This window comes from Tubulanus polymorphus, chromosome 1 (assembly GCF_964204645.1).
Source record: "Tubulanus polymorphus chromosome 1, tnTubPoly1.2, whole genome shotgun sequence".
NCBI classification, from domain to species: Eukaryota; Metazoa; Nemertea; class Palaeonemertea; order Tubulaniformes; family Tubulanidae; genus Tubulanus; species Tubulanus polymorphus.
Genome location: NC_134025.1, coordinates 30,600,040 through 30,626,028, shown reverse-complemented (window position 1 = coordinate 30,626,028; position 25,989 = coordinate 30,600,040). Strand labels below are relative to the sequence as shown.

The following is a 25,989-nucleotide window of genomic DNA, read 5'->3' as shown; positions in this document are numbered from 1 at the left end:
ACCAGAGACTTCGCCCAGTTATTATAGGAAAATAAGTTTTTATTTGATTTTTTTAAGTAATATTCAATAACATTAGTATTTTTCTATTGAACAACATTTTTAGACATAACGAATATACGAAAATTTAGTTCATTCTGGCCCAAACTTGTAGACTGAGCGGCTCTCAATCCGAGATCATCCAAATCATCCTGAAGATTTTCCGTTTTTCTTTGGCCTAGAAATGAAAACGTTCAAATTTGTTTTTAATGTCATTACTGTGGAAAATATTTTTATACGCCATTTAACATTTTATTGCGTCCCGGAGCTTAAAACTGTGAATTCTAGTCGCTGTTTCATTGTGAGATTGTCGTGTACAGTACGGGTATTAAGTGAAGCCGCTACCTTCATCACGTAACAATAACGTCACCTTTGTCGTACAGGCCACAAACTGGTTTGTACCAGAACAATCCTAATCCGACCTATTTGGTCAATCTATAGATTGCGTATGAGTGGTCTGTGTAAGGTTTGTTTACCGTCTCATACTGACCATGATCTCACAGACTGTGGTCACATAACATGATGATTGCACAACCAGAAAGGTGCCACGACCACCATTTTCAAAAAGATATTTTTTGTAAAATTAAGTTCCGAATAATTGCTTACTTTTTTGTGTAAGTACAATATCCCCATTGTTTATCAGCATCGAAATCAGCAGTTAATGAACACCAAGTTCCCGATTTACTTTTGATACATTCATTATACTCTTTACCCTTGTATATGAAAGGGAATTCACACGTAGCTCCCGGATAAGCGTTTCCGAAACCTTCAATTACAAACGTCCCTAGAAAATATTTCAAATATAATAACAATATAAAATCTGACACTAGAAATGAAAAGGAGTCAAAGATATTCCATTGAAGTTCAAGTTATTCAACGTTGTAGGAAGTCGTATCCTAAAGTCAACTTCAGATGTACTGATAAACAAAAGAATTATAAGATATTCTAAGTTACCATTGACGCAGTAAGTCCATTGTCGGTCAAGTTTATAGTTATGAGTCGTTGCGCACCATTGCTTCGATTTCGTTGTAAGACATTTTCTTTGTACCGATCCATCTTTATCGAGGAATGGAAACTGACACGGTTTACCAGCGCCGTTTCCTCCTTTCGTTAACTGGTTATCCGGTGCTAAAAATAACACGTTTTCATGTTCCAATAAACATCAAATATAAATAAATTATACATTGTAAGAAAGTAATAAAGATTATAACTAAAATTTATAAATGATTAGCCTACAAGAATTATGAATGATAAGTCTTCGCAGAAGATTATTTAGTTAGACTCACGGACGCATTCGCCCCATATCCCGTCGGAATCGTAATCGTGTGTAGTGGAACACCAGGGTGAACCTCTCGACTGCGGGATACACTCGGCATAAACCTTTCCGGTATAGACGAACGGGAACGCGCAGCTCGAACCGTTAGAATTTCCGTTATACGTCATAGTTACGTCATCTATAACGATCAATTAAGAAAAACCAAAAAAAACTTTCCGACTATTTAAAACGACCAAAAATATAACAATTGACAATACATGATTTTTACACCCCTATGGTTATATATTCAACGTTAGCATATTAGGCAGCCACAAAATTATTCAACTTCAATGTATTAGATTAGGCAGCCACAAAAATAAACCCAATCAGTCGCTTGCCAGTTCAGGTTTGAATATTGTTTAAACAAACCACCTCAATGCAGTTTCCGATTATGTACAGACGGTAGCCTCAAACCTAACCCAATTTTCTCCCACCCCAAGATTATCTTATCTCAGGCATAAAAGAATTTTACATACCTAGACAGTAAGCTTTTGATTTATCCTTATCATAATCAGCAGTAAGCGAACACATATTAACACCCGGTAAATCCGACGGTAAACATCGAGAATACATTTTATCATTCATTTTAAACGGAAAATGACACGATTTTCCTTCATCTTTTGCTTTGTTAGAACTAGAACCAAATGTTTTAATATCCATCACTAAAAACGACAAATAGAAAACTGTAATAAACGTCAGATAACACAGAATCATATTCAACAAGTTTTAAATCGATTTTATATTCTTTTTGAATGAATGCATTACATGATAGTAGACTGACGTATTTCTTCAGTTTGTAGATTAGATAATTAGTAACTTCTTGATAATTCCAAAAAATTAGATTCTTTACTGTTTCTCTTAAGATGAGATTTAGAACATTTCCAGAAAATGTTAGTTGATAAGTAACGTATGAATTGTCCTGTTTTACGAGAAAGGTTAAGTTAAAAACAGTAAAACTTTGAATTGTTGTCGATATTGAAAATATGAAATAACCATTTCACCACGCTACTGATGAACTTACCATTACAATATCCCCAGGCTTGATCCACGTCATAATCGGGAGTTACCGAACACCACAACCAGTCACTAGTGGCCGTATCGTTTATACACTTATCATACAGTTCTCCTTTGTAAAAGAACGGGAAACTACAGTTGCGATTGTTACCAGTTCCGCCGAAAGTTCCGATCTCCAACGCTACAATTAAAAAAAACAACCAAAGCGAGGAATTATTGAAAAGACAGGATCCAGTTTAATAGTTCTACAGTTGGATACAAATCAGTTCATCTTATCCCAGATATACCGTGTCCTAGGGATGACATGGTGAACACTTTAGAATATAAGCAAAGCATGTGTGATTTCAGATTATATCTTTATTTCAGATCACAGAAGCCCAAAATTATCGGTAACTAGAATTGACTACTAGCTTTAAATTCATAATTCAAAATTCAGGGTGAACATAATGCAAAAAAAAATTTTTCACTTAATAATAAGTTAGATGAAATGAATATCTTACGCTCCATGCAGTAAGTCCATGTATGATTTAGATGGTAATTATGTGTGGTTGAACACCACGGTTTCTGACGATATTTAGTAGTAATACACGTAGAATGAACTTCTCCATCGGCGTAGAAAGGAAATACACAAGATCCATTCGGATCATTTCCACCCATCGTCAAAGTCACATCAGCTACAAAATAATAAACGTATTTAATCTTTGATTTTTCTTTTAGTCATACAATTGCAAATTCTATGTATCTTCATATAAGTAAAACAGTCCAGATTCAGATGAAGCTGAGAAATCGACCAAAACCACAAAATTTGTTTCGGATGACATAACTGGGGGTCAGTTGCAGCTTATGCTTAGATTCGATTAAAGATAAAGACCAAGATGAATCAAAACAATTAGAATTTCACGAGGAATCTGATTGAAATAACAAAAATGACCCACGTTTACAGTATCCCCAGTAGGAGGAACTGTAAACACGATCTGGAGCCGTAGAACACCAGGATCTTCCTGTCGTATCACGGGAACTAGTCGGGATACATTCCGTGTAGACTTTATTCGAGAAAAACGGAAAAACACAAACACCGTTCGGGTCACTTCCACCTCTCACTTTCTGCTTATCATCTGAGGAAAAAAATCAGACATAAAATATTACTTTTATTCTTTTAATATTACTATTATTCTTTTGAAATTAATATTGTTGAAAGTGGTCGTTACCTAAACAGTAGGCCATTTTACCATCTCTGTCGTAATCAGGGGTTGTCGAACACATTTTAACGTCACCGAATTCAGACGGTATGCACTGATAGTGTAGAGTTTTGTTCCAGAAAAACGGAAAAGAACAAGTTTCATTTCCGGTCTCACCACCGAATGTTGGCATAACTTCATCTAAAAGTCGAGATAGAAAACAGAATTAACGTTTATTGATACTTGAATCGAACCATAAGTTCATAGTCTTTATGAATTTTTGATTGAACTGAATTAAAAAATGTTGATGCAGTTATATATTGACGACACCAGGAGCCAGTTCAACGGTTCTCTGGCTCAGCTGGGAACCCCCATTTCATTTCCGACAGGTGTAGTTGGTTTTCGAGGGATGCAAAATTTAAAAAAAATTGGAATGAACTACAGTAGACTGCGCTTAATTCTGATCATTCAGAACTGATGAAATGCGTCCGGTTTATGAAAAATCCGTAATAAACATCATATTTTACATACATTTATGTTCTATGTGAGCCGTGATAAAGATAGAAAACTCCGGATAAAACTGATCTGAATAAAGCGTGTATAATCAATTTCAACTTTCGAGTCAAACGTTACCGATATGGAACTGTTTCTCCTGCTGGAACTTACCGAGACAATATCCCCATTTCAGATCCTCATCATACATCAGTGTTGTACCGCACCACGGATAGTTCTGACCACTCGTCTGACACGAGTACATATATTCACCGTTCAGTTGAAATGGAAAATGACAAATATCGCCATTCGCAGAGCCTCCAAACGTTTTTATTTCTCGCACTATCAATTAAGAAATTTAAAAAAAAATTCAATAATCATTGGTTTAAGCCAAAATGAGTTGTGAAAAGGATAATTATTCTTTAATGTCAGTTGAAAAAGCGTTCTGGGGACTTGATTCAATTTTTCGAAAATGTGACTTAAGTTTCCCAGTATCATTATCTGGCATTTTCCAATGGATAAAAAAGGAAAGAAATTTCCAAAATCTTCGGCGATTCGTTAATGCCTAAAAACTGCATTCTAATCACTGTTTCATTATAAGATTCTCGTTTACAGGACGGGTATTAAGTGAAGCCACTACCTGCATCACGTAACAATAACGTGACCTTTTGTCGTACGGCCACAAACTGGTTTGTACCAGAACAATCCAAATCCGACCTATTTGGTCAATCTATAGATTGCGTATGAGTGGTCTGTGTAAGGTTTGTTTGCCGACTCATACTGACCATAATCTCACTGACTGTGGTCACATAACATACTGACAACACAACCAGGGAGATGGCACGACCAGGTCAAAATAATGATACTGACTTGTTCATTTTTTTCATAAGTAGCAATACAAAATATGACGAGAAATCTTACCACAGGACGCTTTATCATTTCATACTTCTATACTTACATATGCAATAGCCCCATTTTTTATCCTTGTTGAAATCCTTTGAAGTAGCGCACCACGGATAGGTTTTAGAGTCGAACGTTTCGATGCAACTTTCGTAGCACAGTCCGTTATAATGGAAAGGGAATATACATTCGTTCCCGTCAGAGTTTCCTCCGGTTGTTTGTATTTTCAGTAATAACGGGTCGGTTTGGTTAGGTTTGCACCAGCCCGCTGGATCCACAGGGTACGGTGTATTGAGAGAGTATGGTAGCAGACCTGGCCAGCTAGGAGTTCCAGTCTGGGTTGGAATTGTTGTAGTTTGAAGAATAGTTACTGAGTTCTTGGTGGTTTTTAGTTCAGTATTTGGAGTAGTTTTCAATGTCGAATTTATCATATTCGTAAACTTTTGAATTTCCAGGGTAGAAATCGTAGATTTTATTTTTTCCTTAATTTTCTTGACTGTCGCCAGAAACGTTGAGGCTTGTTTAGTCGTAATCATTTCTGTTTTAGTTGTTAATAAAGTCGACAGTTTGCTAGCTACTGGTTTTGTGGTACGCCTCACTGTTGTGGTAGCTACTGGTTTGGTGGTACGCCTTGCTGTTGTGGTAACTACTGGTTTGGTGGTACGCCCCACTGTTGTGGTAGCTACTGGTTTCATGGTACGCCTTGCTGTTGTGGTAACTACTGGTTTGGTGGTACGCCTTGCTGTTGTGGTAGCTACTGGTTTCATGGTACGCCTTGGTGTTGTGGTAACTACTGATTTGGTGGTACGCCTTGCTGTTGTGGTAACTACTGGTTTGGTGGTACGCCTTACTGTTGTGGTAGCTACTGGTTTCATGGTACGCCTTGGTGTTGTGGTAACTACTGATTTGGTGGTACGCCTTGCTGTTGTGGTAACTACTGGTTTGGTGGTACGCCTTGCTGTTATGGTAACTACTGGTTTCATGGTACGCCCCACTGTTGTGGTAACTACTGATTTGGTGGTACGCCTTGGTGTTGTGGTAAATACTGATTTGGTGGTACGCCTTGCTGTTGTGGTAACTACTGGTTTGGTGGTACGCCTTGCTGTTGTGGTAGTTACTGGTTTCATGGTACGCCTTGCTGTTGTAGTAACTACTGGTTTCATGGTACGCCTTGGTGTTGTGGTAACTACTGATTTGGTGGTACGCCTTGCTGTTGTGGTAACTACTGGTTTCATGGTACGCCTCACTGTTGTGGTAACTACTGGTTTGGTAGTACGCCTTGCTGTTGTGGTAACTACTGGTTTCATGGTACGCCTCACTGTTGTGGTAGCTACTGGTTTGGTAGTACGCCTTGCTGTTGTGGTAACTACTGGTTTCATGGTACGCCTCACTGTTGTGGTAGCGACTGGTTTGGTGGTACGCCTTGCTGTTGTGGTAACTACTGGTTTCATGGTACGCCTCACTGTTGTGGTAGCGACTGGTTTGGTGGTACGCCTTGCTGTTGTGGTAACTACTGGTTTCATGGTACCCCTTGCTGTTGTGGTAACTACTGGTTTCATGGTACGCCTCACTGTTGTGGTAGCGACTGGTTTGGTGGTACGCCTTGCTGTTGTGGTAACTACTGGTTTCATGGTACGCCTTGCTGTTGTGGTAACTACTGGTTTCATGGTACGCCTCACTGTTGTGGTAACTACTGATTTGGTAGTACGCCTTGCTGTTGTGGTAACTACTGGTTTCATGGTACGCCTCACTGTTGTGGTAACTACTGGTTTGGTGGTACGCCTTGGTGTTGTGGTAACTACTGGTTTGGTGGTACGCCTTGCTGTTGTGGTAGCTACTGGTTTCATGGTACGCCTCACTGTTGTGGTAACTACTGGTTTGGTTGTACGCCTTGGTGTTGTGGTAACTACTGGTTTGGTGGTACGCCTTGCTGTTGTGGTAGCTACTGGTTTCATGGTACGCCTCACTGTTGTGGTAACTACTGGTTTGGTAGTACGCCTTCCTGTTGTGGTAACTACTGGTTTCATGGTACGCCTTGCTGTTGTGGTAACTACTGGTTTGGTGGTACGCCTTGGTGTTGTGGTAACTACTGGTTTGGTGGTACGCCTCACTGTTGTGGTAGCTACTGGTTTCATGGTACGCCTTGCTGTTGTGGTAACTACTGGTTTCATGATACGCCTCACTGTTGTGGTAACTACTGGTTTGGTAGTACGCCTTGCTGTTGTGGTAACTACTGGTTTCATGGTACGCCTTGCTGTTGTGGTAACTACTGGTTTGGTGGTACGCCTTGGTGTTGTGGTAACTACTGGTTTGGTGGTACGCCTTGCTGTTGTGGTAGTTACTGGTTTGGTGGTTGGCCTCATTTTTGTAGTAGTTACTGGTTTGGTGGTTGGCCTCACTGTTGTGGTAGTAACTGGTTTGATGGTTGACCTCACTGTTGTGGAAGTAACTGGTTTGGGAGTTGGCCTCACTGTTGTGCTAATTACTGGTTTAGTGGTACGCCCTGGTGTTGTGGTAGCTACTGGTTTGATGGTTGGCCCCACTGTCGTAGTAGCTGGTTTGGTAGTTGGCCTCACTGTTGTGGTTGGTTTGGTGGTTGGCCTCACTGTTGTGGTTACAACTGGTTTGGTGGTTGGCCTCACTGTTGTGGTTGGTTTGGTGGTTGGCCTCACTGTTGTGGTTGGTTTGGTGGATGGCCTCACTGAAGTGGTTGGTTTGGTGGTTGGCCTCACTGTTGTGGTTGGTTTGGTGGTTGGCCTCACTGTTGTGGTAGAAACTGGTTTGGTAGTTGGCCTCACTGTTGTGGTTGGTTTGGTAGTTGGCCTCACTGTAGTGGTAGAAACTGGTTTGGTGGATGGTCTCACTGTAGTTGTTGGTTTGGTGGTTTGCTTCAGTGTTGTGGTAACTACTGGTTTGGTGGTTGGCCTCACTGTTGTGGTAGTAACTGGTTTGGTGGTTGGCCTCACTGTAGTGGTAGTAACTGGTTTGGTGGTACGCCTTGGTGTTGTATTAGCTACTCTTTTCGTGGTACGCCCTGGTGTTGTGGTAGCTACTGGTTTGGTGGTTGGTCTCAATGTTGTGGTAGTTACTGTTTTGGTGGTTTGCCTTGCTGTTGAAGTAGCTTCTGGTTTCGTAGTACGCCCTGGTGTTGTGGTAACTACTGGTTTCATGGTACGCCCTAGTGTTGTAGTACGCCTGGTGGTAACAACTGGTTTGGTGGTACGCCTTGGTGTTGTGGTAGCTACTGGTTTCATGGTACGCCTCACTGTTGTGGTAGCTACTGGTTTCATGGTACGCCTCACTGTTGTGGTAGCTACTGGTTTGGTGGTACGCCCCACTGTTGTGGTAACTACTGATTTGGTGGTACGCCTTGCTGTTGTGGTAACTACTGGTTTGGTGGTACGCCTTGGTGTTGTGGTAGCTACCGGTTTCATGGTACGCCTCACTGTTGTGGTAACTACTGGTTTCATGGTACGCCTTGCTGTTGTGGTAACTACTGGTTTGGTGGTACGCCTTGGTGTTGTGGTAGCTACTGGTTTGGTAGTACGCCTCACTGTTGTGGTAACTACTGGTTTCATGGTACGCCTTGGTGTTGTGGTTACTACTGGTTTTGTTTTTCTAGTTGAGCTACGCTGTGCTGATTGAGTTGAATGTATGGTTGTGTAAAACGCACCATAAGTAGATTTTACAAACGGGTGACTTGATTTTGGTGCAGGTTTTGTGGTAGTTTTGTGGTGTGTGGTGTGTTTATTTTGATGCTTTGTAGTTGAAATGGCGGTTTGAGATGTCGTAGAGATGAAAGGCGATGGTGATGCACGTGATGTTGACGATGTTGTTGAAACTGGTAAAGAAGATGTGAATTTTGACGTCGTATTGAGTAAAGCCTGAGTTGATCGAGTTATATGAATAGTACTGTTATGATATACGTGTATTTTATGCTTTAATTTGTTTATCTTAATCGAATCGATAATGATGAGGCTGACGACGTATAGAAATCCACCAATCAAAGCTAGAAATACAGTCCAGAACACCACATCCCACGGGTTGCATTGCTTCCAAAATGGTTTTACCATCTTCTATATTTTCTCTGTTTTATCAAACACGTTGTTTATCACTCTGTATTGATTTCCGTTCGTATAAATCGCTACTATTGTTCGCCATTGTGTTCTCCAGTCTTTCAAATAGTATTCATTATTTTCTGATCGATTACTGAAAATTTAAAAAGCTAATGAATTTTGTTTTTAAGTATCAGCTGTCATAGAAAGTAACAGTTCAATATCTCAAAACGAGTCATGGGTTTATTTGAATATGAGCTCCCGCTCCTGGACCCAGTCGACAGTATCCTGTTTAGTTTGATTTCAGATTTTTAATTCCCAATTTGTTTAAACTATTAAGTCAATTCTGAGCTGGAAATTATTACGGAACTTGTTCCACGTGATACACCTCTAATACCACTAATTGTAATTATCTAACCTAAAATTCAAAAGTCAAAATTTAGCCAGAAACTGTAGATCCCGACAAAAGTGGACACTTTGAAGAAGATTGCCTATTTTCGAAAGAAAGGCGACTGTTAAAAAGTCACTAAAACTAGTTAATTTCTTACCTCAAATCTCATCTAAAACAAAAATGAGCTATATTTCCAAAAATATCCTGATTTGATTTGCTTGTCCCGGGAGATTGTGGCAATCGCCAGGATGTTGTAGAACGGGGCTGCGATCGGTGGTGATATTCAATATAGGTTTGTCATCTGTTAACGACGTTCTGTAACTCGATCTGAACGACAGATGCTCAGCGAGCCGTACTTCCGAGCGCTGTGATACCTACCTAGATCACGTATCACAAAAAAACATTAGTTCTTCCTGCTATTCTAAACGTTCAAAAATACAACATTAGTAGTCGATGTTATAAACAGAGTGAAAGTAATATTCATTCTTGTTTCAGCTGTTTCGCTTTTTCGATCGTTTTTTTATTTATGGCTTTTACTTTATGCAATCTGTATTTTAACGGTTTGAAAATATTTTATTTTGATAAATTTCATGTTTTTTTAGCTTTCTATTGATAAACCATAAACTTGACAAAACTCGAATTCACATCAGAACTGTTTGAATTCATATCAGAACTGTTTGAATTCATATCAGAACTGTTTGAATCCAGTGAAAATACCGATAGTTTGATTGAATAATTGACTCAAGAAAACGAATCTTTATCAAATTGCGTTGAAACTAACACTTTAACAACACTAACTACATCAGATAATGGCCGATACGTTGCTGAAATGAATTATTTTGTTACAGAAAATTTCGTCTTATTTCTACATTTATCGTTGGACCTACTATTCAATCTTTCACAAATCATGACATATCATCTATGACGTCATTATGATTTCAACAGGTTCTTCCATGTACTGGTCCAAACCGTATGGTCTGAAACGTCCAAATGGTCTGGCTACCGGAGGTCAGACATCATCGCGCTCTGTTCTAATTCTTCTTACAACTTTCTTGCTTTAGTACATGCTATTGTATCAGTTCACAAAATGGCGAACAATTTTATACTCATATAACATATAAATATGGTCCATATGCTTAACGTAGATTTTTTTTTAGAAAACCTGTAAGTTAGAAAGCATGTGTGCGTGTGTGTGCAGTGACAGAATGTGAACCAACCACTCTCCACGACCACTCTTAACATCTGTGCAGAAATTCTCTTCATTATTCATAACGACGTTCGATTTACAAATACTGAATTAGGACAAATAGTAGTTTGAAGGTTAAAGTGATTTTATCAAAATCACGAGCTTTCAAAGTACATTTTGTCCTTACTCAATATTTGTAAAACTTAATTCGTGTAATTTTGTGGTATTCTAAATTGTGTAAAGTGGTCTTATAAAGTGTCAGGATGAATTGCAATAAGATTTTAAAAAAAACAGTCAATTTCATGTATAAATTGAATTTAATGGTCGTATATTGTAAACAATTAAACAATCAAACAAGCTACAGGCAAACAAACAATCCTATCTTACGTTAAGTCCAACCAAAATTCTGAACTGACTAAAAAGTTTATTAGAAATATAACGATACCTTTCGTCAGTCTAAAAAGTATTCATCACTTAGGACTGCCGAAAGATGGTATCGAACACCTGAGATTTAAAATTGTGGGTGGGACTCTTTTTACTACATCACGGATATTGTGGTTTGATATCCTCTGAAGGGTGTAGATTGATTTTCAATGAACTGACAGATTTTCTATATAAAAATTTCCACGAAAACAACAATTCATGAGGTCCTTGTTTGCAGATGTTTTTTGAAACAGAATATGTTTCTCTCAGTTTTTGGCGACTGAAATCTGACTCAGATTTTAAAAAGTCGATACTGACTTTTCGTTTAAGTACAAATACATCAAGTACAAATCCATTTAGAAAACATATCGTTTTCCACAAGACAAGTTACTGATGAAGAAAAACTATGGAGATTAGTGACGTTTCGAGTCTGACGTCACTTCTTTCTTGCTTTTGAAAATGGCTCATAGAATTTTAAACGCCCCCTTAGTTTTGAAAATGGCTCGTAGAATTGAGTCAAAATGTTACTACACTCTTAGCTTTTCATCAAAACTGTGGGGTTTTCTTTTTTCTTTGAGTGAAAACATAGATTTTTTTAAAGTTATTTATTATATATCATAGAAATAACGAAGCATTGACGTAACAGGGATAGACGAATGTATCGGGACTGACGATGTCTTCTATTGCCGCGTATGTTGATATACTTCCAGCTATCACAGCAATGATAATCAGTTCGTAATGAAATACTGTTTTATGTAGCGGCACAAATCTGAAAATTCAAATAAAAAATCAGTTATGAATTTCAGGCGGGCCACAGTGACTCAGTGACCAACTAATCCAGCTAGTCGGGCTATGATCGCATGTCTTCTCATAGTTGCGTCGCGTCGCAGCCCGACATGAACTTACTGTAGCCTTTAGCTATAGCCTTTTTGCCATTTTAAAGGATTTTATTCCACTTAATTCAGTTATAGATCATTTTCGACATTTTCAGTAATATGCCCTGTGGTTGTATGTGCTCGAAATGGTCTTTCGGCAACTTAAATCTTTTTTTTCCAATTCGCTGCCTTAAACATTTTTACTGACTCGTTGAAAATCGGGAGCCATGTTTGACTGTAAGGAGTTATAGTAATAGTTCACTGCGGAACCATCGAGAATTTCCTTTGTTTTACGTATATCAATTAATCACCTTTTTTGCCAAACACCGCCACTATTGCACAGTCTCGTGTAGAACACACACGGAAGTATAAATGAAAGTAAAGCTGTAGTTGAGCCTCCGATCAAGGCCAGAATAGCTCCAAATTTCGGTACAGATTCAGCAACAAATAATATCATGCATACTATCAGAGTACGACCCACTGCGCGCTTCCATGTAAATTCTAGAAGTATAAATATCAAGTATTAATTTCCAGTAGTACTTGATGTAGCTATGATTAAGATAAGAACACTTTAAGTAGCTAATTATAAAGATAAGAGTTCTTGATTAATTATGATTGAAACATGTCAATGATTTTTCATTTTGAACTTGAGCAAATTACGCACACTGAATACTACAACAGTAATATCAACATAAGGTTGAGTAGTATTAGCACAGTGACTATAGAATATATTTACAAATTCAATCTTGAACAAATTTTGCTTTTGAATTTTCAAATTTGGATTTCAACTTAAAATAGGGTAACTAGTATATGGCAAAACCCGGACGAAGGTTCTTCTTACTTTGTTCGATTTTAAAGAGATCCTCGACTTCCTGACAGAACGGGTTTATTGCTATAACGAACCCGAATAACAGATGTAATGCGAATAGTATTTGAATCACAGTCAATATTGGACCTGGTGAAACTGCATTCAGTGAACTTAATATATTATCTTGAATCGTGTCACCAAAAACGACATAACCACCGATAACTATTGGTAGATACAGCAATATAACAGCTGAAATTGAGAAACAAAATATCAATATATCATACATGGATTGAGGGTTAAACACAAGGTGAAATTTGAACTTAAACTAAATTCGAATTTTCTATACAGAGGCTTTTAAAAACCACCACGGACAAAAAAAAAATTTTCTTTGGGCCAGTGGATCAAAGTTTGGTTAAAGCTAACTGGATAACTGACAACTGAGAAGGTTGGTGATGAGATATACGTTTGCCAGGTGATTTACTGAACCAACCTTTGACCAACTGGGAATGTTATCCGACGTTTTTGGTCGGGCCCATTTGGCACCCGTGTGAACAGTTGTTACGGGCCATATTTGGCCCCGGCCAAAAATGCTCGTGTGATCGCGGCTTATATCTACCTGTAAAACCACAAAATACAACTGTCGTAAATTTTTTCGGTTCAGTCATATCGTGCTGAATCGTAGGGAAAATCGGGTGATTTCCAAACGCGTAAATCATCGTCCCAAACGCCATGAACGCGTGTTTAATACCGTCAGGTTTTAGGTTCGGAGGCGTATGCGTGATCTCGATATCTTTCATCAAAGGAGCTGCCATCACTAGTTTTATCAATACCAGTACCGTAGCTACTATAGTCGTTAACATTGCACCAATCGCTAGAGGCCTGTGAAATATTTGAAAAATATAGTCAAAACAGTCACAAGGCGGCACATAACCTTTTGAAGTTATTTTCTACAAATTTAAAGATTTTGCATTAACATTCATTTGTACAGTGAAATGTTCACCTTACACATGGGATCATCATAGATTCGACAACTCAGTGGTCAGTAATATAGCCGAATGGTCAAGGCGTTCGCATATGCGACTGGGGACCCTGAGTTCGAGACTCACCGCTCCCGATTGAATCTATTTTTTTTATTTCAAGACTGTTCGGATATATCGAAAATCGTTTCACTCTGGGATTGTCAAATAAAAGAAACTTTCTCTTATCTAGAACATGTATAGAATCAACTACCGCAACTCTGATCTTAAAAACTGGTAATAGTTAAACCAGTTCGGAGGCCCATGAGGATCCTGAAACCGCAGTCTTATCAATGAGGTTCTGGGCCAAAATGAACTTAACACCGTGAAACTTCTGGTGTTTGTCCTTCATGTGGTCGAAGATGACATGGCATTTGGATTGTTCGCCGCTGCCGCTTGGGAGGTGACTTCGATCTGCACTCGTTGAACCCGACTCTTGAAAAATCATACATTTATTTACCACATGTCTTTAGGGCTACCCAGCCATGTAAAGGGTATGAGAATTGCAGCTATAACCAGTAACCAGTAACAGGCGGACATTTTTAACCCGTAATCCCAACATAAATCCTGCAGTATTTCAGCTGCCATTATCACGAATACAGTCGATACTCCGAACAATGTTACATTGTTACATAACGACACCAAATATCTGCAAAATAAAAATGCATATTAGAATTTCAATATTGATACTGGAAATGGTGCACAAACCACAATACTATCAATTCAAAAAAACTGTTATTGTTTTTTCGTATGTTCCGGGTGGAATCTTTCCACTCATCTTTAGAGTTTATTTTATTCACTCTTTTTCATTTTTTTTTCAAATAAACTCTGAACATGGGTGGAAAGATCGTTTTCAATTCATCTTAGAGCTCGAAATTCGCACTAATGGCAGTGGTGGGGCTTTACCTTCCTGCGGGTCCACAAGCCCGGTATCCAATGGCTGGATACGGATACCTAGTCGGTTGTCTGTATTCTGGATACCGTTCTTGTAGAATCATCCAACATTTTCCCAAAATGCTCCCCGTATACGCAGCGCAATATGTACAAACTATCAAAATCAACACTCCGATATAGCCTGAAATAACGGCACAAAAACTACAGGAAATTTGACTCCAACCATAAACCGAAAAACTCAACGATTCATCTACAATTTAAATGTCGCGGTCTGCACATCAACAGTGTCTCTAGGACTATTCAATTTTTGGGGATTTTTCTCCAAAGTCGGTAGCCATCCATTGTCATATTCGGATCAGTGCATTGATTCAAATATTATTATATAGATTTTGTGACACTTATTCATATCGGGCTTATCACCGTCAAATTCCCTGGATGTATGATAACAGTACAGTACATTATCTGTAGAATATGAATATTGTATGTACGTATATATGTACATGTATATATTTTTAATTAAAAAAAAGATTCAAACATGCTCATGACACAGCAGTTACACTGAAACTGAGTTATCGAGAATTCAAGACCCTGGCTCCAACATTCTGATTCCCATTTAAGGCACTAATAGTTCATATGCGTAACCCTAGAATCAATCAAAAAGTCGCAATTGGGTCCAGATGTTTTTGTTTCACCAGGGCGCTTCGACTGACTGTTCACATCTGGAGTGCTGCCTCCAGGCTCTGGACACACCACACGCGTTCTTCATATTTCATCATTTTTATTGATTTTATCTCGCAATATTCTATTCTATCAAAATTAATGCAATTTTATTCGGATTAAGGTAGTAATATAATAAATAATGGAATATTTTACCTGTGTTAACAGTAGCTTTAGGCAGCGCCAATACTCCACTTCCAGCCATCTCTCCAACGATAAACACAGTAGCCGTGGCCACTTTCAATCCTCCCTCTTCGTCGACCCATGCTGGAATATCTTCACTCCGTCCGGCACTACTGGACATCTGTAATTTCTGTCCCGGAGATGTGTCCTCTTTTTTCGTGTAACGCTCTGACATTTCGATGTGGTTTGTCGGGACAGAAATATCTGGTTCGTATGTGTGACACTTATCCATGATAACACTTAACAGCCAGGCCGCACGTGTGTTTATAAAACGTGCGAATAATTCCAAGAACAAGTTTAAACTTCAATACCCAGTTATTCCACAGTTCTTGACTCGAGATGGATTAGTTAATTTTCAATTAGTTACCTTGAGTCAGATCTTCAGTTGAAATTTGTTAATTTCCAATAAGTTACTTGGTCTTAAAAACCGAAAAGTCTATGGTAATGTTTGAATCAAATCTGAACTCTCAACTGTGAAACTGTATCGGAAGTGACTTATTTTGATTCACTGCGCTGGATTTCCAAAATCGGGTTCAAAAACTATATTTCTCAATTACACTAGATTGAATTTGCTTGTTCCGATTGTTATATATCACTTTTCGATAATGGAATTTTGGACTGACCAGTGGTCAAAAGTCGATTGTTGAAACCACTAAAACTTTATGATCCTCGCACCGAAAAGTAAGGATCGCGGGATTTCATAATCAAGGCCGAAGTTCAAAAATTATAGATCGCCATCTATTAGAATTTTGCTAAACTGACTAAATCAACTCAATTCCGAATTTGCTTCTTTAATAATCTTGTCAAAATCATCGCTGATAATAAATTAGAATTCGATGGTAGACAAGCCGACGTGTGACGCCCCGCGTAATTTAGAATGTTTTTTATGTTAGGTTTCATAGCAATATACTGTAGCTTTAATTGATAGACCCGTAGGTGTTTCTGATTCGAGCCCGGGACATCCTCTTTCAAAAATCAGAAAAAAACCACAGAAACAGCCAATTCAATAACTGAATATATTCAATTCACCGCAATCTTACAAAATATTCATTTCAAATGTTTTAACGAAAACAAAACAAAAGTTTTTGACATAATTTTGTAATCGTAATCAGATCGAATACATTTTCACAATCAAAACCTAATTCTGCAACTAGCTTTCATTGAGTCGTGCATTTTAACGCATGATTATTATACCTGCAGAGAGTGAGACTTTATTTACAGCTTGAACTCATTGAAACCATTGATGTCGCGGTATAAAAATCTCTAACATCAAACTTGATAAAATATTACAATATCGTGATGCGTTTTGTAAATTAATACAATATATTGACGATATAAACAAATCTATAAAATCAGATCTTTTGGGAATATTTACTATCGAATAAAAATCGAGTAAAACATCTTTGAATCGTGGACGGAAGTATCTATCTACCCTGTACACGTAATTTATCATACAGTTCAATCACAGTGTTTGGTTTGGTTTTTATAAATGAAATAGTTCTCAATTCATCGCTGATTTCTTCATGTATATGAAATAAGGAATGTACGAAAGAAAGTCCATTTTTGAAACTGTGTCCTGATTTTCCTGAAAAATTAATTTCAAAAATATTAGTAATTTTTTTCGATATTTTTCCAGCAGTTGCGAGGTACGTGTATTGAAATACCTACTGGATTTATCACTGGTAAAATCTCTTGGAATAATTCTGGTTTTTCATCCGGATTTGTTTCGAAAGATGAACTGAGAATTTCTTCAATTGATTCCATCGACATTACTCCCATCGATTCTCTGTCCAGTGATTCAAATAATTCCTGTAAGTAGAATCAGAGTATGTGACAGAGAGGAGAGAGATAGAGAGAGAGAGGAGAGTGATATAAAGAGAGGTGAGAGGAGAGATGTATAGAGGAGATAGTCAGTCAGGATTTTAATCAACCAGTAAAACCTATGATATATATATATATAGAAATTTTGCTGAGAGAGCTTTTAAATTTGCCCACCTGCAAGTTGGAATGTTCTACCTAGTAATATCAAGTGTTAGTAGAATCAGAGTAAGTGACAGAGAGGAGAGAGATAGAGAAAGATATTAAGAGGGGACTGAATGAGAGGAGAGAGAGAGATGTATATAGGGGGGTGTGAAACCAGGTCCAACACTTACCACATATTGTATGACATCATCTTTGATTTCTAACATGTCTATTTTCTCATAAGAATTCTTCAATACTTCACTATAAACCAGAAATTAAATCATTCATACACCAGATATATATTCTTATTGAATAATTGACTAATTTTGAATTTGATGTTTACCTTAGATTTTCAATTCTTTGCATGAGATGAGTTAAAGTGATGAATTCTTCGATTCCGAAGTAAGTACTTGCGCTAGTAATATCGTACACCTGAAACATTTAATACCCTCTGCAATATTCACCGGTCTTAATAACATCGAGCTGAATATCTTAATCAATACAAACCACTTTGAGATATCGTTCCTGTTGTTGACTCAAAACTTCTGGAAACTGTGTTTTCAACTGTTGATACAGTAAATGCCTGTCAATTTAGATGTCAACTATTAGTTAATTTCCATCACATCAACATACTATATATTGTCGCATCTGTTGTTTTAACGCATATCAACACAAAGAGCATATTCTATATGGATTATGGTGATGATTATTATAAGAAATCTACATATAAATATTTACCCATCTGAATCTGTATCCAGTCTCCTGAAAGCTTCAGAAAGTTGATTTCTCTCTTCATCGGAAACATTGGTTTTAAGATCAGCCGCTTTAAGTGGATTTGGAGTGATAGATTTCATCGGGCTGCCCGGTATAGGAATCAGATCCCCAACTGGTGCTTGTTGTTCAGCGCGAGCCGACGCTGGAAGTTTGATTTCTACATCAGCTTCTGGATTATCACTGAATTAATAAAATAGTTAGATCAAACCTGGTTTCTAGTAAACTGTCGTATAGTTTCATAATCTCGCTAATATAAACCCATCCGATTATAAAAACACTACAAATGATGAGTTCACTGAAACCATGGACTTAAGATTCCATGCTAAAACAATACATAACATTTACATTACTGACAAGTTTCCAGTGAGAGCCCAAAAATATTATTTGTCTTTGGTTTAAATCTTTAATAAATTTCGATATAATTCAGTACAAGAGACTGAATGATGATAAAGACTGTAAAAGCAGCTATTTTGAAAATGTCCTCGAATTCAGAATCCTGTTTAAACTTACTCATCATCTTCTTTAGCCCAATCTGGAACTTTCTCCTCACAATTCTCATACATATCTTTCTTCTTCACCGGGTTCTCGAATCTTATGTTCGATACATTGACAGAAGTCGACGGTTTATTTGACTGACCACCTTCAAATAGGTAAATCATACATATAATAACAATTACAACTGGGAATAAATATCAGGCTCAAGTTTCATGACTTAAAAACAGCTATTTTTAATCAAGTTTGTAGATATTGATAATTCAATAGTAACTAAGCCATACATATTGAGTTTATAACATTCATGAAACTGAACCCAGATCAGAAACAAAATAATCTTTGATCTTTCATACATCTTTAACATTTTTTGAAGATATTCAATGGAACAGCATTCGGAGCATTTGAGACACAAAACAAAATGTCTTTTGATTTTATTTGATGTCTCCGTACAAAGCATTCATCAATTTTTATCAAACAACTGCATGTACCATCAAACTTTCTGCTTACACTCGCTCTACGCTGTGGTCAGAGACAGCATGAATTGTGTGTGCAGCAATTAGCAGAGTGTGAGATAAAAAGAAACTGCACCTACTGACAAATATGTACATCAATTCTAATAGAAAAATTACTATAAGCAAGAAAAATCACTCAACTAAAGAAATTTGAAGAAATCAGAATGAAATGACAGACAATAGATGATTGACACAGTTGTCAGTGGCTGAAAAACTAATGCGTGAAAAACATTAAACTCAAAAAATAAAAAATATCAAAAACCAAATGTGTATCACCCAACACCTGAGTTAAACTGAGGTCTTCATCAATCAGAGACATCAATACTAAGGACCTCGCAGAGACAGTGGGCTTCACAGAGATCTCAAAATTGAGGCCACTCATCAATCAGAGACCTCAACATTGAGGACCTTACAGAGAAAAAGGGCTTCATGGAGACCTCAACTGTGAGACTTTCATCGATGAGAGACCTCAACACAAAGGAGCCCACAGAGGCAATGGGCCTCACAGAGAAGTTAACACTGAGGGCCTCAACATTGAGGTCGCTTATCAATCGGAGACCTCAGTAAAGAAATGAATGTACATCACATGGTTTGTACCTATTTTAGAATTTCGTCTGCTAATCGAGGGCAGATTCGTTTCATCAATTGACTTGCGTTTTTTACCGCGTCGCATCAAAGTGTTCATCTTAGGAAGTGCAGGCAATCTGGTACAGCTGCATTCTCGCGTGTACGCAGCACCGCAGTCACTAGTACTAGAGTCTTTTCTACAGAAAGTGGGAGGAGCCGACTGTATGACTAATAAAGAGCAAACACAGATCTATGAAGAATCAGTTGAAGGAATTTCAAATGAAGTTTATCATCACAAAGTCTTTGAAGAAATTTTGAAATTTCCTATTACAGCAACATAATGTTAAAACGTTATGCGAGGGACAGGTCGCAGCGGTCTGGAATTCTAAAGCCATCAAGTCATTCAATCAATCAAAATAAATCTCAATACTAATATGATTTCTAGGAAGGTTGTTAATATTTATTTCTAAATCTACTCTTGAACCGTTAGAGAAACACATGTATATCTAAATGAAACAGTCGCGAGGAGTATCGGATTATCAGAATGAAGTGTTTATGAAAATCAACCCTCGTCGTCACACAGGTGTGTATGGTGTATAAAGTGCCACTCATATAGTTATATATGAGCTGTTATTACTATTATTATATTCAATCAATCCGTGTTTGAAATTTCCGTTATATTCAAACCCACACATGGTAAACACTAATAATACACTGCTGTTCGGAGGTAGAGCCACACATGGAAAGCATTTGCAATAAAGCGAGGTGTTGAAAGCCGTTCATTAATAAAATCGATCAATTCTACTCTTCTCAGATAACAATTTGTAAATCTATACGGAGTGAGGTATAACGTACGTGTATCCTCCTGCGGTGTCGGTGGAGGAGGCTTTTTACGAGGTTTCAATATCTGATGATTTCTAAAAATAGAATTTTATATCGATCTCCATAATTCTATTCATTTCAAAACTTTTTTGACGATGTAATTAATTTGTTAAAAACTTACTCTGGAAGCATAAAACCTTTCCCGACGAATAATTCTCGAGCTCCGGGTGGTAAAACTAGTGCTTTTAATCGATCTAATTCACCAGATATATCAACTCTAAAATAAACACATTTATATGTATTGAAACATCACATATAGAATTAGATATAGAATTCTCACTTGATCGGAGTCCGCTGTATTACCTTTCTTCGAATTCTATTTTAGTACCTCCCAGTAAGAGCCCGTGATTGACGCGATGAGGAATTTTAGTTTCTAGTTTTCGTTTTGAATTTCTTAGTTTTTCTAATTGAGCCATTTCAGCTTGCATTCGTTCGCGTTGAGTTTGTCGACTTCAAAAACGAATAACAACAAGTATTTTAGCAATATTGATGAATATTGATTTTTTTTTTAGCAAATATTGTGTATCAATATTGATAAGTATTTATAGCGAACATTTCTCACAATAAATGATAAATCAATATTAAATCTAACAGCTCGTTGCTGTGTGTTGAAACTCACTTTTCTAGAATTCTCTTTTCGTCCCATTGATATCGGTCTGTGTGTAAAATTATGCCTTTCTTTTTCGGAAAACCATTTTTAGAATAAAATGCATCTGGATGACGTTGAGGGACGGAGACCATTTTCAGTAGCGTCGATGACCTGAAAATATTCAAACTAAGAATAACTTTGGAAGACTATTTTGATGATAGCAGTCATCTTTGAGTGCGACAGAATTATTCTGGCCCAGATATTAGAACTATATACATGTATACTAATTGTTCTATGACTGATCATTGGTTTTTCTTTTTCATACATTTGTTTTGAAAATGGTATCAAGAAGACTGAAGTGTTTAGATAAGTTGTTTTCACTTATAGATTTGTTTCTCTAATTATGGGAAGACATTTTATTCATTTCCCTCTACAACAATAATCACAATGCAGTTTTAATATTGTCACTGGTCAGTAAAGTTGGCCACTTCTCCGTTTCAGTTCACGTGATAAACTGCTAGTACTTCGTTGGTTAATTTGATTTTAAATTATAAATACAAAGAGCTTTCGTTACTAGTATATAGTAAAATGGCTCATTTACCCGATGAATCTGCTGTATTGTGAACTAATAGCGAATGCTCGCATAATTCTAATAAATCAGTTAACCTACAAACAGTACTACCTGATTTCACATTCACTGATTTAGCGGCTCCTATGCTGTACAACTCTTTTAACAGATTGTGACGAGGAATCAGATATGTGGATTTACAAACATTATATAAACACAATGAATGCTAATGAGTTGTGTCAGCACGACATCAATATAATCATGTTATTTCTATTCAGATACTTTTTTTAAATGAAATCAATCAATAACTGAACGTTCATGTTTTCAATAACAGCTATGGGAATTTATCTCGTTTATACGCACGCACACGTCGTCGCCACGGTTGTCAAAATTAAAATATCGTCTCATAAATGTCACCAAATAAAAAATAATACGCGCATTAACAATATATCATGTGATACCGAATCAGGTTCTATAGTACTCAGTTGAAATTTCACACTAGGGCAAAAAAATTGTGAAAATTCAAGTCTAGAGTCAAACTTTTAAACTCAGAATTGCGGATTTTCAACATTCAGCTTCAGGGACTTACTTAAAGTTTCGGGCCTGGTACGGGACCGGTTGCCCCGTATCGTACTCCAGCTCCCCTTCGTCGCTGTTGTCTTGACGACCACCCCTCATCTACAAATACAGAATTTAATCAATTGTCAATCAGAAAAAAACTCAGATTATTTTTTTGTTCCTTAGGATTTTATTACAAAAAGTAAAAAAAGTTCAGTTGTGTCATAGAATTATTTAGTCACATAGAATTTGATATAATAATCTGTGTGTATATAAGACAGTGCTGGTTATGTATGGACTAATAGCTACCAGCAGGATATCAAATATACCAGCAATAAACATACAGAAATATCCATGAAGTCTTATATGCATTAATAAACAAAACCCTTCTAGATATAATAATACATACCCTGGTCAAGATTCTAATTCATTTCAGGTGATAATCTGTAATAAACTCCTCATAGAATGAAGATTATTTCACTCGTTGTCAGTGGTTGGGCTGTTTACGGGTTACTAGTTTCAAAGCATTCAGTATTCATTAATTAAGGGTTCTGATGGGGCACTATTACATTAAATACAGTGTCACGAATAACGCCCTTTTAATGTCACAATAATGACTATTTATAATAGCCAATTACTATTCAATTAGCCTAATGGGTATATATACAATTGTAGCCTTTGAACGAAAACTTATATTTTTAGAAATTATAAATTCTATCAAAAATTCTACAACCATTCATTTGTATGATCTAAAAAACAAGCATTTCTAGTTTTAGATAATTTTCAAACTTTTCGCGCTTTAAGGGCAATTTAAGTCAATTCAAGTCAGTTTAGGACAATTTTTGACAGAGAGAATTGTTTTTTTTTCTGGCAGCCCCGCGAAGCCCTCGACTGTAAGAAACCTGTCTGAAGACACCCATCATTAATCATGCGTTTTTAGACCGGTTTATACTTTATAACGGTATTCAATATCACGACATGAAAAACATGAATTTTATGTATCTCATTATTCATAAAATACAATGAGAATATCAATCTAAATACCTGTTTTAGACAGCACAATTTATCTAACTATCTCCCGGGGATCGGTGAGAAAAAATTATTTACGAATTATGTTCCACTTTTTCCTTAATTAACTTGAAAATAGAAGATTCCAACCACTGTTTGAAACGGGATAATGAAAACGAAAAGATTCAGTTTAAAGCAATGTCAGATTAACGACTGATCTGGAAAAATCTAGCCACCTAGAATTCTATATTCAACTTTGCTTTCATCAGGGACGAGTCTAAAAATTGATTTAATTCAACCATCAGATAAATACCATTATTAATAATGCAGTTTCAATTGTCATTACGTCAGTTTTCCAATTCAAACAATTTTTTCAGCAATTGACGCTTCATTATTCAAACCTACCCTTTTTGTTTCTACTTTTTGTGATAGAAATATTTTCACAGTGTCAATCTAATGAAATGAGCAATGAGAGAGGATGGAGTCAGTGAGTGGTAGAGGGAGAATGAATGAAGTTATTGTGATTTGTTCTAAATCTGTTTCCAACAGGAAATTGAAGCTGCAGTGAACGCTAATAGAAACTGAGCCGAATATTGTACAGTTATTGATGATTCACATCAATTCCAGCCATAATTCTACCTAGTATATCACATAGTATTGTCAAATACAATCTGAAATTCATTTCTAATTCACAATATATCGAGTACTTTATCCTGCATCAACAATTTTAGACAAAATCTAAAAACCAAGAATTAACTCAAAACCCAATTTGAATTCTGAACTTTTTCTGTATCTTCAATGTTCACTTTAAAATTGGAAACTAGGCCTATAGAAAAAGTCCCACCATACAATTTTATGTGATAAAATTTGAAGATTTATCACTGAGAATTAAATCACGCCATCAGGTGGAATGGACTACGCCTTGTCTCTTCAAATATCATTTTTCAACTTGCTAGCAATTATTTCTATAGAAATAACTGGATTAAATCTGCCGCTACAATAACAAAATGGAATACTTGCCTTGCTTTGCAAGGATTCAATGTGCAATTTAAGTTCATTGTAATTTTCTGACAATTTGTTATCGGGTTCAATTTGAAAGCCCTGTAAAAAGTAACATAGTTTATATAGATAACTATCTTGGATAAATATCTAATAAGATATGATAATATAGCATTGTCCAGTTGATATATCAGTGACCCACCTCAAATTCATAGCAAATTGATATTTTCAGTGAATTGAATTTGATAGACTATCACTGATATTTTCAAAATTATTTGCAAACCATGATGAATTCTGTGAGATGTTTGTTACCAGCCTTTGAAAGGAATTTGAGATATATCAAATGTGATTTCGCTATTCAAGCAAAGCAAATAAATTATGAAATATATACCTCAGCAGTTTGACCCCTAAAGCATAACAACTGTGCAAGAATTGACATTATGGGAATTTAGAGGAATAAGAGATAAAATATTTCAAATATGAACTTTATTCATACCTTGCATTCAATCAAAGAACTAAAATAAATTTGAATTTAGAAATTAATGAGATTAAAAAACTAAAAATTCAAGTAAAACAGTCAAACATGATAGAAAATATAAGGGGACCAAGTTCAACAGTTAAGAGTTTATAGATTGAAATAAAATTGGTTCATTTTTAATTTCTTACACTAGTGTTAAACAACAACTGTCGAACTGGGTCCAGAAAAACAACTAACAGCAAATAGATGAATATCTAAATAAAATCCAGGATGAAGAGAGTGAGACATCAACTAAAACAAGTTTCATAATAAACTGTTTAAATTACCTGAAACATGTTGCTATTTTTGTTGCTGCTGTTAAAAACTCCAGAATTGATATCGACTAATTTGGGTAATTCGAATCCATTATGAGTGCGAGGTATTGCAGTAGGAGTAGCAGGTCGATCGTCCTCCGTTCCTGGTGATGATGGATTGAATGATTGTTTTATCGGAGGTCCTCCAGGATTTTTGATTGTTAGGTTAACATTAATAGTCGGAAATCCTCCATTGTTTAATGGTTCCCGATGCTGTGACACAGCCATTCTTTATTCTCACGATAACATTATCTACAAAATATACATTGAATACTTAAGACGTCGACGACCAGAGTGTGAAGAATAAAATGTCTCAATAAAATTGACTTTAAAACGTGTTAAAACTTATCGCGTTTTAACGGTTCAAACGTCAGAATTAACAGTTCCAAACACTTCATTTCTATGCGAAATATCGAAATTCATTCATACGTATCACAAATTAACTGTGAAACTTCAGACAAGATGCTGAAATTCGGTAATATTTACCTTAGAAATAGAACTGTCAAATCTCTATTTACATTCTGTCATGCCAGCTGATTCTAGATGGCAGCACCTCCTGGAGCGCGAACAATCATTGGGGACTGACTCGTAACTTCCCGTTTTTCGGTCAAACATCGGGGACTGTGTCACAATATTGAATATACCACCGGCGGTCTATGCCTATGGTTGGTTAGACTGTGAACCGGCCCCATTCACTGTCAAATCAAATCCTCTATGATTTAAAATGCCCTAAAGGGAAGATCTTCCGATGTCAAAAATGCTAA

The 25,989-nt window shown here is 36.7% G+C and overlaps 3 protein-coding genes across 7 annotated transcripts; all 3 read right to left on the bottom strand.

Annotated features, from left to right (window-relative positions):
* Positions 1-83: 83 nt before the first annotated feature.
* LOC141915470 (uncharacterized) lies at positions 84-8,105 on the bottom strand. The gene is made up of 12 exons (XM_074807020.1): positions 7,967-8,105; positions 5,924-6,037; positions 4,210-4,377; positions 3,574-3,744; positions 3,301-3,480; positions 2,866-3,039; positions 2,373-2,546; positions 1,828-2,013; positions 1,323-1,490; positions 991-1,164; positions 659-820; positions 84-214 (listed from the first exon to the last, which is right to left on the bottom strand). The coding sequence occupies exons 1-12, from the start codon at positions 8,103-8,105 to the stop codon at positions 84-86; spliced, it is 1,941 nt and encodes a 646-aa protein (XP_074663121.1).
* Positions 8,106-10,950: 2,845 nt separating this feature from the next.
* On the bottom strand, positions 10,951-15,700 carry LOC141912272 (uncharacterized). Its single transcript, XM_074803513.1, has 7 exons — positions 15,457-15,700; positions 14,596-14,764; positions 14,150-14,338; positions 13,290-13,552; positions 12,707-12,922; positions 12,177-12,366; positions 10,951-11,759 (listed from the first exon to the last, which is right to left on the bottom strand). Exons 1-7 carry the CDS (start codon positions 15,656-15,658, stop codon positions 11,606-11,608), a joined length of 1,383 nt encoding a protein of 460 aa, XP_074659614.1. The 5' UTR covers positions 15,659-15,700; the 3' UTR covers positions 10,951-11,605.
* Positions 15,701-16,516: 816 nt separating this feature from the next.
* Positions 16,517-25,759, bottom strand: LOC141909877 (uncharacterized). 5 transcript variants are annotated; one of them, XM_074800581.1, is made up of 16 exons: positions 25,199-25,336; positions 24,891-24,909; positions 24,786-24,815; positions 22,419-22,507; positions 21,292-21,432; positions 20,976-21,122; positions 20,794-20,889; positions 20,646-20,707; positions 19,821-20,018; positions 18,730-18,859; positions 18,184-18,399; positions 17,953-18,028; positions 17,789-17,877; positions 17,637-17,706; positions 17,152-17,292; positions 16,517-17,068 (listed from the first exon to the last, which is right to left on the bottom strand). In XM_074800581.1, exons 4-16 carry the CDS (start codon positions 22,505-22,507, stop codon positions 16,985-16,987), a joined length of 1,539 nt encoding a protein of 512 aa, XP_074656682.1. In that variant the 5' UTR covers positions 24,786-24,815; positions 24,891-24,909; positions 25,199-25,336; the 3' UTR covers positions 16,517-16,984. The 5 variants fall into 5 exon arrangements, with proteins under 5 accessions (XP_074656682.1, XP_074656674.1, XP_074656648.1 ...); XM_074800573.1 differs by lacking the exon at positions 24,786-24,815 and adding an exon at positions 24,416-24,496; XM_074800547.1 differs by lacking the exons at positions 24,786-24,815; positions 24,891-24,909 and adding an exon at positions 25,712-25,759 and having other exon boundaries at positions 25,199-25,477.
* Positions 25,760-25,989: the final 230 nt, after the last annotated feature.